This window comes from Panthera onca, chromosome A1, assembly GCF_046562875.1.
Source record: "Panthera onca isolate mPanOnc1 chromosome A1, mPanOnc1 haplotype 2, whole genome shotgun sequence".
NCBI classification, from domain to species: domain Eukaryota; kingdom Metazoa; phylum Chordata; class Mammalia; order Carnivora; family Felidae; genus Panthera; species Panthera onca.
In genome coordinates, this window is record NC_138339.1 from 133,418,378 (window position 1) to 133,431,676 (window position 13,299).

The 13,299-nt window shown below is 44.2% G+C and overlaps 1 protein-coding gene across 2 annotated transcripts in view; it reads left to right on the forward strand.

The window, feature by feature from the left end:
• The window catches only part of FBN2 (fibrillin 2), a 255,985-nt gene that overhangs the window by 178,521 nt on the left and 64,165 nt on the right, over positions 1 to 13,299 (forward strand). For both annotated transcript variants that reach the window (XM_060636228.3, XM_078451361.2), the window contains 7 exons: positions 4,318 to 4,446; positions 5,218 to 5,343; positions 8,115 to 8,240; positions 8,714 to 8,836; positions 8,999 to 9,124; positions 9,444 to 9,569; positions 11,122 to 11,244. In XM_060636228.3, the coding sequence (XP_060492211.2) occupies positions 4,318 to 4,446; positions 5,218 to 5,343; positions 8,115 to 8,240; positions 8,714 to 8,836; positions 8,999 to 9,124; positions 9,444 to 9,569; positions 11,122 to 11,244 (879 nt within the window). The remainder of the gene's footprint in view (positions 1 to 4,317; positions 4,447 to 5,217; positions 5,344 to 8,114; positions 8,241 to 8,713; positions 8,837 to 8,998; positions 9,125 to 9,443; positions 9,570 to 11,121; positions 11,245 to 13,299) is intronic.

Sequence of the window (13,299 nt, forward strand, 5' to 3'; positions counted from 1 at the left end):
CATATTCTCCTTGGAATGTTTCCTTCTCTGCTGTCCTCACCCTTGTCACTGCTTCATGATCTCCACTGAAACGTGCTTCTGACTCCTTCCTCACTTCCTGTTGCATAAGGTACTGGAGTCCCTAAGTCCCCACCCCACCTAGACCACCCTGGCGCATTTCCCAACTGTCTGCCTCCCCTGCTGCCCAGCTCCTCACCCGCACGTGGTTTTCCTGCTTGGTGCTCAGGTGGCTGGTCTGTGGAGACCTGCCTGTACCTCACGCATCTGCCTTCAACAGGTCTCAGTGATGCTGTTCATCTCTCGTGCCTCTGAGTCTCTGCTCTACTTCTTTTTTTTTTACGTTTATTTATTTATTTTTGAGAGGGAAAGAGAGAGAGAGAGAAAGGTAGAGAGGAAGGGGCAGAAAGAGAAGGAGAGAGAGAATCCCAAGCCGGCTTTGTGCTGTCAGCACAGAGCCTGACGTGGGGCTGGATCCCACCACCTTGAGGTCATGACCTGAGCTGAAATTAAGACTCGGATGCTTCACCGATCAGCCCCTCTCTGCTCCACTTCTGAACCTCTTCTGGTCCACACCCTCTCTCAGATGCCTGCTCACTGCCTTTCTTCTCCCTGGACATCCACTCCTGTGGCCAGAACCCTTCCTGCAGGCACCTCTCTGTGGAAGTGACATTGCCTCTTCCACACTTTTCCACTCCTCCCTGTTCCTTCCCCTCCGCTGCTCCTGCTCCAGCCCTGGTCAGCAGCCTCCCCCACTCTCTGCAGTGAATTGCCCTCTTTCCTTTTGCTTTCCCTGGACCTGAGAACAATCACGCCATTTCCCCTGCCATCTTTTCTCTCATGCTGCCACCCTGTGTCCCAGCGTTTATCTCTCACGTCTCTCTCCCGAAGAGCCCATGTAATTTTGACTTTTGCTGTCCCTCATTCAGGCACATGTACGTTCTCTCACGAAACACCTTCGTGGAGTTGAAAAAATCTCTTTCTGTTGGTGCATATTCTCCATGACTTCTCTGCTTGGCTGCATCCCTTCCTTGATTTTCTTCTGTCTTGGTCTCCATCGTACCTCCCCGTCTTGATCATCCTCCTGTGCCTATGACAATTCTCCTTGCCCTTGCCAATTTCTAGAGTCCTCTGCCTCTCACAGCTGCACCTGCACCTGCACCATGCCTGTGCAGACGGGCTCTGCCGAGCTGACTCCACCGTGTGAGCACTGTCCTCTGTGCTGGCTGAGTGCCATGCCACACATACACCTGCCATCCTGCAGCCCCTCTTCTCTTCAGCCCCCTTTTGTCCCTCCCCCACCCCCCTCTCCCTCGGGGCTTCCTCGCATGTGGCAATAGCATCACTTCACTCAGAATGGAGGCCTCAGACTTAATTTTGACCTCTCCCTATGTTGGACAAGGGAAGAAGTTATATGTAATCTTCCATCACAGGAGTTGCTTCAAGACTTTCTACAAGACTATTGCAGGCGCAGTCCCAGAAGACTCTGTTTCTCTGGGAAACAGAGAGCCCAAGTTGCTCTTGGGCTCAGCATCTAGGGGAGGGAGGGGAAGAACGCAGGAATGAGAAGCAGGGGCTGCTGGGCGGCCATCAGGCCCCGCGTGGTCCTCCGCCCATTCCACAGGAAGCGCTGTACCTAGGCTGGGCCATCAGAACTGTCATGGGTTAGGGCAGAGGGGCTAGGCGTTTATGGACCTGTGTGGTCAGTCTTTGGATACATCTGCCCAGAGAAAAGGGTGTGACTGCAAGGAAGGGTCCTCGTAGCTAAGGCATTTCCTAAAGATAGTTTACATCTCAGGACTTTGTGCCCCCTGCACCCCCAGGAGTAGAAGGGAAGAGGTGAATAGTAAGTCCTTCCTTCCTGAAGGGGGAACCGGGCAACACCTGGCAGTATTCACTGCATGGCACATTTTTCCGTCATCTTCCATCCCATTGATTGTCCAGTCTGATCTTTCATGTTCAACAATGACCATGTGTTACTCCCTACAAAGCAACTTTCAGCGACTCCCATGATCTGAAACCTGGGTAAAAGACCATGTTTTTCCCATTCTGACTCCCCTTCTTTTTGGTGTGACATTAGCCCAGTCTTACTGAAACTCACCTTCTTTAACTGTGTGAGAAACGGGTTTGTTGGTCACACTGCAGTGTGGTGGTGTATAATGTGAAGGGACAGTGGGACATTGTTGGTTGCCATTCTTCACGGCATATAAAGCCCATCTTCTTGGGGCACCTGGGTGGCTCAGTTGGTTGAGCATCTGACTTCAGCCCAGGTCATGATCCTGCGGTTCATGGGTTCGAACCTGATGTCGGGCTCTGTGCTGATGGATGAGAGCCTGGAGCCTGCTTCACATTCTGTGTATCCCTCTCTCTCTGTCCCTCCCCAACTCTGTCTCTCTATCTCCCAAAAAAAAACATTTAAAAAAATTTTTTTAAGCCCATCTTCTTTTGGGATCCTCAGTAATCACACCTGTCCTCCCTGTCCTTGCGTTAATTTTTAACCTCTTTGATCCCGCCACTCTCAAATGCATTATTTTTCTTCACCGGTGCACTTTATCTCTTTTCTTTCCATTGATGTCACTTCTTTAACGTTAGAATTTCTATACAAGCTTCAAGGATGAGAATTTCTATACAAGCTTCAAAGCCACCTCCCCCAAAATACCAATTTTTAGCAGAGAACATAGATACAGTGCTCTGTATAATTCTCATGAGACAGGCCCTGTTCTCAGCACTCGGCAAACAGTGATTCACTTAATCCTCCCAGGTGGGTTGTGCTCTACTCCCCATTTTACAGCGATGGAGATTGAGGCACAGAGAAATGAAATGATTTTCCCAAGCCTCTTCATCTGGTAGGTGATAAAACTAGCACTGGTACCCAGGTATCTGGTTCTGGAGTCCACACTCTACACCACTGTCCAGCTCTTATCACATCACAGCTGCCAAAACATGTCCCTCCTCTGCCGACAAGTTTATTCCATGTTCTTCATGTGGTTCTAGCTATCAGTTTCTAGATCCTGATAGATTGTAAGAGAATTAAGATGCACATCGTTAACTGTCTAATTGAATCACTGAATTTTGTGAAGAATTTTGTTTAAGGAGCATCTGGGTGGCTCAGTCAGTTAAGCTTCTGACTCCTTGATTTCGGCTCAGGTCATGATCTCACAGTTCCTGAGTTGGAGCCCCACATAGGGCTCTGCGCTGAACCTCCCTCTCTTTCTGCCCCTCCCCTGCTTTCATTCTGTCCCTCTCTCTCTCTCTCTCAAAATAAAACTTAAAAAAAAGAATTTTGTTTACAAGGAAGTACTTATATATTTTTTTCAGTGTTGCCTGCAATTAGGGAAATAGAGAAAGCCCTAGTGCCGAGAGAAAGCATCTGACTTTCTGAGACTGAGACACCCCTGAGAGAGCATGTACAAATTATCACTGGTAAATCTTGTGATAGAAAAGCTTCAGAATTAAAATTCCTCCAAGTAGATGCCAGCAAAAGCATTTTTTCCTAAAAACATACTTGTGACCAAAAAATTTTTAAGTACGTCATGTTTTCTCAATTATATTTTATAGACATGACTTCTCTATTAAAAAATGTCAGTGATAGGCATGAGATATTTCTCAGAAAATCTTTTTGATCATGTAAACACCACTGTTGAAGATTCTTACTGTAGTATGTAAAGAGCAACAAACACAAATATATTTTATTTTTATTTTGAAAAGTGTATCAGTTGCCTCTTCACATCTGAATGTTACCAAAAAACATATGCTGGGGCATAGTTCACGGCCCTGCCATGTGTGTGCGCTCTCTGGCTCAAGGTTCGTTGGCCACGTCTGCCTCGGAGGCTGGCTGGGTGCTCTGTGGTCGCCAGCCACCCCTGCTCACAGGCAGCAGCCCCAGCATACTCCCACCGCGGTGGGCGAGGGCTAGTGTCTCAGAACCGTCACACTGTCACTTGGCACCCGGGACTTCAGTCCAGGTGCCCACTGCTTCCTCACGTGCCGCCTGCCTTCTCTGGCTCATACTGCTCGTACTGTTAACCGCATCCAAGCCACAAAGAGAAATCCCCAATTCCAGAGTTCTCACAGGCAAAGAGGCACCACCTGCCTGTTGGCTGTGACAGTTTTGACAGTTGGGGAAAGGAATGTGCCTAAGACCCTGTTGGCTGCTAACGGACCTCCTGCAAACACACCCGCGTACTGCGGCCCCTGACTTCTCCAGCCTCTCTAATGTGCCACACCTTCCCTGGGAAGGCTGCACCTGTCTCCCTGTTCTTGAATACCTGCTCATCTCCTGCAATTATTTTTTAATTTCTTTTAACCCCTGTGCATTAGACATTGATGAGTGCAGGATTTCTCCCGACCTCTGTGGAAGTGGAATCTGTGTCAACACGCCTGGCAGCTTTGAGTGTGAGTGTTTCGAAGGCTACGAAAGTGGGTTCATGATGATGAAGAACTGCATGGGTAAGTGTGCCTAAGTTCTTCGCCCTGCAGCCTTGAAACCAGATAGCTCGACCTTGGCTGGGCTCAGAGCTGCTAACAGCGCACTTGGCAAGGGGCTGTGGTGAGAGAGAGAACAGATTTAAATGTCAGACAGGAAATCTGCTCCTAGATAACTCTTGGGGAGCCCCAACCTCTTGGCGCCTTAGCGGCAGTGAGACTGGGTTCTGTTTATTCATAGAATCTAAAACCAACACAGACTAACTGCTCACAAGGGATTCATTTAACACACATGACGCTGTGTGGTGACCCCAGGTTTATATTCAGCCACGCAAATCCCGTGTTATTTTCTTTGTGTGTTATTACAAACTCCCTTGGTACCGCCTACCTTTTGGTCCGCTGTTTAATATTGCGTGACTCACGGGACTCCCCCACACGGGACGCAGAAGGTGATCAGCCTATGATTTTTCTTTTAGTTTTATTACTGATAATGGATGGCGACGTACAGTATCTGGAGTTTAGGGTGATATGAAACAAATTGTTTATCTTTTATGAGCATGCTTGCTTCATACAAGTAAGTTCGTTGATAACTCGCTCTTTAAGAATAAAACTTAACCATTTACTTACTGGTAGTAGAAAAAGTGAGGGGAGCATTACCGCATCTCCTCTTAAAGCCGTGTCTTACTACATTTGAGTCACACTTAACTCGAATAATAATTCTTTTTCTCCCATGCTGTGTGCGCGACTGTTTTTCCCTCAGAGTTCTTTAATGGATCTCACGTTTTTACCTTTCAGACATTGACGAATGTGAACGTAACCCTCTCCTTTGTAGGGGTGGCACCTGTGTGAACACGGAGGGCAGCTTTCAGTGTGACTGCCCACTGGGACACGAGCTGTCACCGTCACGTGAGGACTGTGTGGGTGAGTCTGTCTCCACAAGCACATAAGCCAACCCAGCTCACTTGGTACTAAGATAGTAAAGATCAGGGGTCAAGTCTAACGCGTTGTCTGCGGCACGTGAAATCTTAGCTGGTTAAAAGTTGAAACTTCAGAGCCCCTCCATTGTATCCTTAGAGAGCGCCTCAGTGACACAGTCAAAGAGGCCAGCGTTGTCCTGGTTACCCCCGTTTTCATTATAAGTGCACTTGAAAGTATCTTGCGCGAGGGACCCTGTGGAAGGCCACGTAATTGCCTCCTCCAGGGAGGACAAAATAGCAAAGCGGTTGTCGGAAGGGCCTCTCCCTGGTTGTTCACCTGTGCATCCACCTGTCATCCAGTCAGCAGAGTCCGCCCCCCATGTCTGTCGTCATGGCGTCTGCTCCTGTGTGTGTGTGAACACAAGAGCTCTCTCCTCCCCGTCTTCTCACAGAAAGCTGAGGGGCAGGGGTGATGTGAGAATGCCAGTGGCTGGTCTTGGAGCTTTCCAGCCTACTGCTTTTTTTGAGTATACAGAGGCTTCTGGGCTTACCGGGCTATAGATACTGGCTTTAAAACCTTCATGTAGCCAGGAAGCATTTTCTTCACCAAAAATCTTTCTTGCAAGTATAAGCAAATAAAATGGCTTAAAACAGACCAGACTGCACAGCCCCATTTCAAAACGTAATTTGAGCACATCTTTCCTGTACACATTTATTCATTTATAAATCATATATGTATCGCTTTGCTAATATGTTAGGTGAATCTTAAATCATACACTAAACAGACATTTTTATTTACATTTACAGGTGAATGTAAAAAGTTAAAAAAAATTTTTTAATGTTTATTTATATTTGAGAGAGACATAGAATGTGAGTGGGTTAGGGGCAGAGAGAGAGGGAGGCACAGAATCCAAAGCAGGCTCCAGGCCCTTAGCTGTCGGCACAGAGCCCTATGCGGGGCTAGAACTCACAGTGTGAGGTCATGACCCGAGCTGAAGTCGGACACTTAACCGACTAAGCCACCCAGGCGCCCCAAGAATTTAAAAAGTTTTAAATATTTTTATTTCATTTTAATGGTGGTACTAAAATTTTTTAAAACATGATTATGGAATATTTGTTCATCATTGTGATGCAGTGAATCAGAGATCTGTTTCTATGTTCAGTTTATTTTATTAGTTTTTGTGGATCCTATAGCTGGAAAAAGTACCCCTCAAGGGAATATTGTATAATATAAGATGCATATTTTTGCACACTTAATAAAACATGCATTTAATGATCATAGATTTAAATCCATATGTCACATAGTCTTCTTGGTGATTTTGAGAATTTGGAATGAAGGTCTTGTTTTACCTCACTGTATTGTCATTATTTTTACCTTATATTGTGTGTCACAAGCAGTTTGTATGAGGAAATCTTCCATTCTATCATTTTTCTTGCTGTTCTCTTACAACTGCATTAATAGTAGTACTTTATTCCACAGACGTTTGCAGAAGTTTTTATTAGGCACCTGTGTTTCCTATAAGGGTTAGTTTATTTTAAAGTAGGTGATACAGATCCACCTCTGAAGGCACACTAAACACACAAACTAGTGAGGGCCCTGGTATCAGCCCCTGTGACTTGTGGGATCAGCCATCTTCCCTCGGGATACTTGACGTCATTGAGGCTCCTCTTGGCCATCTAATAAAGAGCAGGTGAGCATGCCAGTGTAAATTCGTATATTAAATATTAGTAACTTTTATGTCTGGCATGTGCTAAATGTACATGGTCCAACATTCACTATCCACATGTGGCCACTTAAATTTAATTAAAATTTGGTAACATGAAAAATTCAATTCCTGGTGCACCCGGCTGGCTCAATCAGTTTTGATCTTGGGGTCGTGAGTTCAAGCCCCACAGGGGGCAAAGAGCTTACTTTTAAAAAATTAAATTAAAATTAAATTGAAAAAATGAATTTCATTCATTCTGTTCGTGTTTGAAATGCTCTATAGCAGATACATATTGGGATAGCAGAGATACAGAGTTTTACTTACAGTACAGTTTTAGATAGAAATAATAGAAATGTAGATTCCAGCATCTTCTTTGAACACCCCAGGAAATCATCTTACTTCCCCCTGAAGAACACAAACCCCATGGGGTGCCTGGGTGGTTCAGTGGGTTGGGCATTTGACTTCGGCTCAGGTCATGATCTCACAGTTCGTGAGTTCGAACCCTGAATCAGGCTCTGTGCTGACAGCTCAGAGCCTGGAGCCTGCTTCAGATCCTCTGCCTCCTCCTCTCTCTGCCCTTCCCCCACTCATTCTCCCTCTCTCTCTCTCTGTCTCTCTCTCTCTACCTCTCTCTCTCTTTTTCTCTCTCTCTCTCAAAAATAAATAAACATTGGGACACCTGGGTGGCTCACCCAGTTGAGCATCTGACTTTGGCTCAGATCACAATTTCACAGCTGATGGGTTTGAGCCCAGCATAGGACTCTGGGCTGACAGCTCAGAGCCTGGAGCCTGCTTCAGATTCTGTGTCCTTCTCTTGCTCTGCTCCTCCCCTGCTCACACAGACACTCTCTCTCTCTCTCTCTCTCTCTCTCTCTCTCTCTCTCTCAAGAATAAACATTAAGAAAAATTAAAAAAATAAATAAACATTAAAAAAATTTTAAATAAAAATTACAACAACCAAAAAAGAACACACACCCCTTTGGAGACCGATGCTTCCATGCAACATTTCTTGATACTTTTAAGTGATGTGGTTATTGCAAAAACATTAATTCTGTGTATCTTTTTACAGATATAAATGAATGCTCCCTGAGTGACAATCTCTGTAGAAATGGAAAGTGTGTGAACATGATTGGAACCTATCAGTGTTCCTGTAACCCCGGGTACCAGGCCACACCAGACCGACAGGGCTGTACAGGTGCGGGTCAGCCAAGTGGGTCTGGAACTTGTATTTTCCAAATCAGCCTATGACAGCTTCTGGCACTGAATATATTGTAATGAAGCCAGTGGAAGTTCTATGTCCTAAACGTGAATCTAAGCATGGGGACCGGTCTGTAAGATGCCATTGTCTTTATGGCTTTGCAGAGGAATCCCTGGTTTTATCACAGAAAACACCGTAAATTCCATAGCTACAATATTTCTGAGTTCTTTAATCTTAGGCTACTGGGGCTAAAGGCCAAATGGAATGATGTCCGAAAGGAAGTAGAAAGAGCTAAGAAAGACCAATGGTAAAACAATAAACCCAACACAGTAATGGGGAGAAAACTCCAAAGCCATTTAAGCATTATCTGTTTAAAGAAAAGAAGAAAAATTCCCTTTTTTTTCTTTCTTTTTTTTTGTTTAAGGAAGTAGACTTGACAGAGTAATGTGGTTGCAATGTTGTTTTCACAGATATTGACGAATGTATGATCATGAATGGAGGCTGTGACACCCGGTGCACTAATTCAGAAGGCAGCTATGAGTGCAGCTGCAGCGAGGGGTATGCCCTGATGCCAGATGGGAGGTCCTGCGCAGGTACAGAAAGGAAAATATGCAGGCTTTGTACAGCTCATTGATTTTATCTTAAGAAATCTCACTCCAGGCACTTTGACTGGATCTGGATGGGGAAAAAAATATATATGCGAGCTTAATAAAAGTCTTTCTTGTTTTTATTTAATCCCAATTTTCTGTCATCAGATATTGACGAATGTGAAAATAATCCTGATATCTGTGATGGGGGGCAGTGTACCAACATTCCTGGAGAGTATCGCTGTCTCTGCTATGATGGCTTCATGGCTTCAATGGACATGAAAACATGCATTGGTGGGTACCATAAAAATGGGATAAATCCCATGCACACATTTGCACGCACACACGTGCACATTTGTGCACACACAAACACGTCAGGGAACAGTTTTTTCGGTTATTTTAAAATTCAAGCCACCATATTTACAAGATGCGAAAGCTGAAATGGAAGAACTATTTGGAAATAATTTTAGAAAATAATACTGCGTCTTGCACATAGATTACATTTTAGCTTTTATCTCTTTATTTCAATATTACGCTCTTCAGTATAAAAGAGAGCTTTTGAATTCCTCGGATGAAAAAATACTAACCGAAGTACTGAAAATACGTTTTCTAGATGTGAATGAGTGTGAGTTGAACTCAAACATCTGCATGTTTGGGGAGTGTGAGAACACCAAGGGATCCTTCATTTGCCACTGTCAGCTGGGTTATTCCGTGAAGAAGGGGACCACAGGATGCACAGGTAGGTCTCAAACTTATACCCTCTTGTGCTCTGGCTCCTCCTGTTTCAGAGGCCAACTTGACCTTCATTTGTCCCTTTGCCTCATTTGGACCATGACGGCACCAGGTCATGACTGGGTCATGAGCACCTGCCCCAGGGCATGTGTGATGATGGGTTTGTGTCCTCTCTGGTCACACACGAAGTGGGGGTGTGGGCCTGCATTCTAGTCCCGAGCATCGCCCACATGGCTGTTTGCTCTTGCAGCATCATTCAGTTTCGTAGGAGGAGTGTGGCCCAGACACTTGTCAGGACATAGCACCACGGACCATCCCAGTCGCTTGTTTTTGCAATTCTTCTAACTGGACAAAAATTCATGTGGATTTCTGGTTACACCCTTTTCCTTCCTTCCTTCTGCACCATCCTTTCCTCTGTTTTTACCTCTTCTCTTTCTGTTTGCTTTTGCCCTCTCTTCCCTTAGCCCCAGTTGACTTTCCCTCTTCTCTTTTCACTTTCTGTCTTTGCTCACCTCATGCACTTTATCTCTTGCTTCCTTTCTCTGTGAAATATGTTTTGGCCTTCTGCATAAAATGGGCGAGGAAGTCCCAAGTCAGTGCTTTGATCTAGGCCTTCCTCATTGTTCAGTTTAAGACCGTCGTCAGGCATTTTGCTCAAGGCAGGTGGTGGGTGGCTTGGACTGCAGCCTGGCTCTTAAGCGGACACCTCCAGGAACAGGTGAGCGAGGAAGACGGGGTGCTCTGGGTGTTCAGTGCTCTGAAGGTCGATGCAAAGCCAATAGTTCTGTGTGTGTATGTGTATTTACATGTGTGATTTCAGCGTCTACAACATGTAATCATTGAGCTGGATAGAAAAGATTATTCTTTCTATTCTAGAAAGCTCTGGAGAACCAAAGCTACAGAGTTTATACACACAAATGTGTACACATGCATAATATGTATACATTTATTTGTACGTATACATGTGTATGTGTGTGTATATACATACTCTTTATTTTCCGGATGGAATCTCCAGTGAATATTTTCACATATTTGCAAATAAATAGATGAATACACACTAAAATGATAATTTTCAAAACTCTATACTATACTGTATTCTAAAAATGACAGGAATGCACTATTATTTTAAAAGTCAGGCTTCTTTTAATCTTTATGAAACACATGTAACAAATATGAATAGGAAACAGTAGGAGAGTCTCACTTTGGAAATATGATTTCTCCTGACATCTCTAACCATGCCTTCTGCATGGACTTTTGTCTGGGCCCAGGCAGCGACGTGGGGAGGGCCTGACACACATATCTGCCTGGGGGCAGTATCCCTGTCTTACCAGAAAGTGGCTCTAGGAAAAGACCTCTTTGACTTGGACCATGAACTTCTGAATCTTGTTGGAGGCTACAAAAATTAAAAGTAAAAATGATGTTAATGTTTATTTTTTTTTCTGTACTGTTTTAGCTATTTCCATATTAACTTTAAAATGTTAACTGTGCAGAATTATCCTTGGAAGTAGAATTAATTAGCCTTGTATTTACTCTTCATCATATTAACTGTGGCTTCTCAGATGTGGACGAGTGTGAAATTGGTGCCCACAATTGTGACATGCATGCCTCCTGTCTCAACGTCCCGGGAAGCTTCAGGTGTAGCTGCAGAGAAGGCTGGGTTGGAAATGGCATCAAATGTATTGGTGAGTTTGCAAACGTGAACATGCTTTGCTAAGGCACGGAATTCTTAGAGGCTCTTCTTTGCATGGTTGTTAGCCCACATACTGGTATAGGGGCATACTCTTCCCTTTCCTGTGTTCTCTTGAAAATTCAAAGACTATCTTCAGTTGTAAGGTAATTCCTGCCTAAGAGTTTCTTTTATCCTTGGAATAAATTATCAAGCCACAGCAGTCTGCCTTGGCACTCTGCTTTTTAATGTGTTGTTGTTCGGTAAAAATTCTGTGACGTGTAGCCAGAAATCCAAACAGATGGATGATGAAAAACGACTAATATGTTTTTCCAGTCTCAGAGAGCAATCAGTGAGACTTAGAACCCAGGGAAATACATGAAGGAAAGGAAAAGGTTTTATCAGATAACCTAAGTCTCTCTCTGCTGAATACCACCTTCTTAACAGAAAAGAGAATTCTTCTTCCAGAGAAAGCAAAAAGGTTTGCTGGATTCTCAGAGATCTGATTCAAAGAATCAGAGGAGATTGGAGAAGCATTTGCTGTTCTCTAGGTTTTATCAGGGCTGAACTGGAGTCTGATAAGCCTTTTGTAGCTGTGAGGCAGGGGGCTGGATGTCACCCTTGGTGTCGCACAAAGGACAGCTTCACATGCCCGGAGTTTGACATGCCTTCACAACAAGGCATTTTTCCAACTGGTTAGAAATACCCAGGTCGACTTAAGATAGAAAATAAAACAAGCTGAACTGACCTCCCCAGGATTACTCCTTAAAACCTTAGAATTCCACAGTAAGCCTTAGATCTGTTAACAGTAACATCCACTAATTTGAATTTACTGTCTTAGACATTCAGTTGTTTTATACTTGCCAAATGTTTATGAACTGACTATGGAGGTAAATGATCACACCTTCCAAATAACTGTGGTAAGTAACATTCTGTGATGGCATCATTCACTTCACTTGCTACCCACTCCTAGTCCAGCCATCACTCTTTCATTATTTGGACAGTCTTTCAGCCATATCCCCATGCCTGTTTTCTAGCCCCGTTGGCTACTGGCTTTCTCTCTTGTAGCCTCCATATTTTGTGCTTGTCTGTCCATCACTCTAGCCAACTATCACAAAATACAGATTTAACTGCTACTTCTACTCCAGAATATCATCCAAATTCATTATCTTCTTTCCATCTCCATCTCAGTAATCCCCCTACCCGTCCTTTCTCTGTCTCTGTCTGTCTGTCTGTCTCTCTCTCTCCTGGATGCCAAAAGAAACTGTTTTTATGTCTGCTCATTCATTCACTTGCTGGGCCCGTAATCCATTCTCCACATAGTAGCCAGAAAGACCTTATAAACCATGGATATGATCTCCTTAAAGTTGTCATTTTTTTTAAAGTTTTTATTTATTTATTTTGAGAGAGAGAGAAAGAGAGAGAGAGAAAGCAGGGGAGGGGCAGAGAGAAAGAGGGAGGTAGAGAATCCCAGGCAGGCTCCACGCTGTCAGCACAGAGCCTGACACAGGGCTTAAACTCATGAACTGAGAGATCATGACCTGAGCCCAAACCAAGAGTCAGACACTCAATTGACTGAGCCACCCGCCTCTCCAGTTGTCATTTAATCATTGAATTTAGGACAAACTCTGGCTTCCTTCCCGTGGTTTACAGGACCCTACAGCATCTTCCCCATACCTCTCGAGCTTCATCTTCCATCAGCCTAGGTCCTGCCTTGTGCTTTGTCACTCTGGCTTCCTTTCTCTAATTTTTTTTTTAAATCACATTAAGTTCTTTTCCTCCTCAGCATCTTTATAAGTGCTGTTCCCTTTGTAAGGAATACTTTTCCCTACTTCTGTGCAGCAGGCTGACTCTGACTCATCATTCAGGCCTGAAGTTAACCAAAAACTCTTCAATGGGACCTTCTTTGTTCCTACAATCCAAATTAGATGCCCCTTTTATTTTCTCCTTGCACTTTGTAACATTTCTTCGTGTCACCTAGAACATATTTAATGTAATTTAATTTCCTGTGTCTATTGTTTCTTAATGTTTATGTATTTTGAGAGAGAAGGAGAGAATGTGCACACACGTG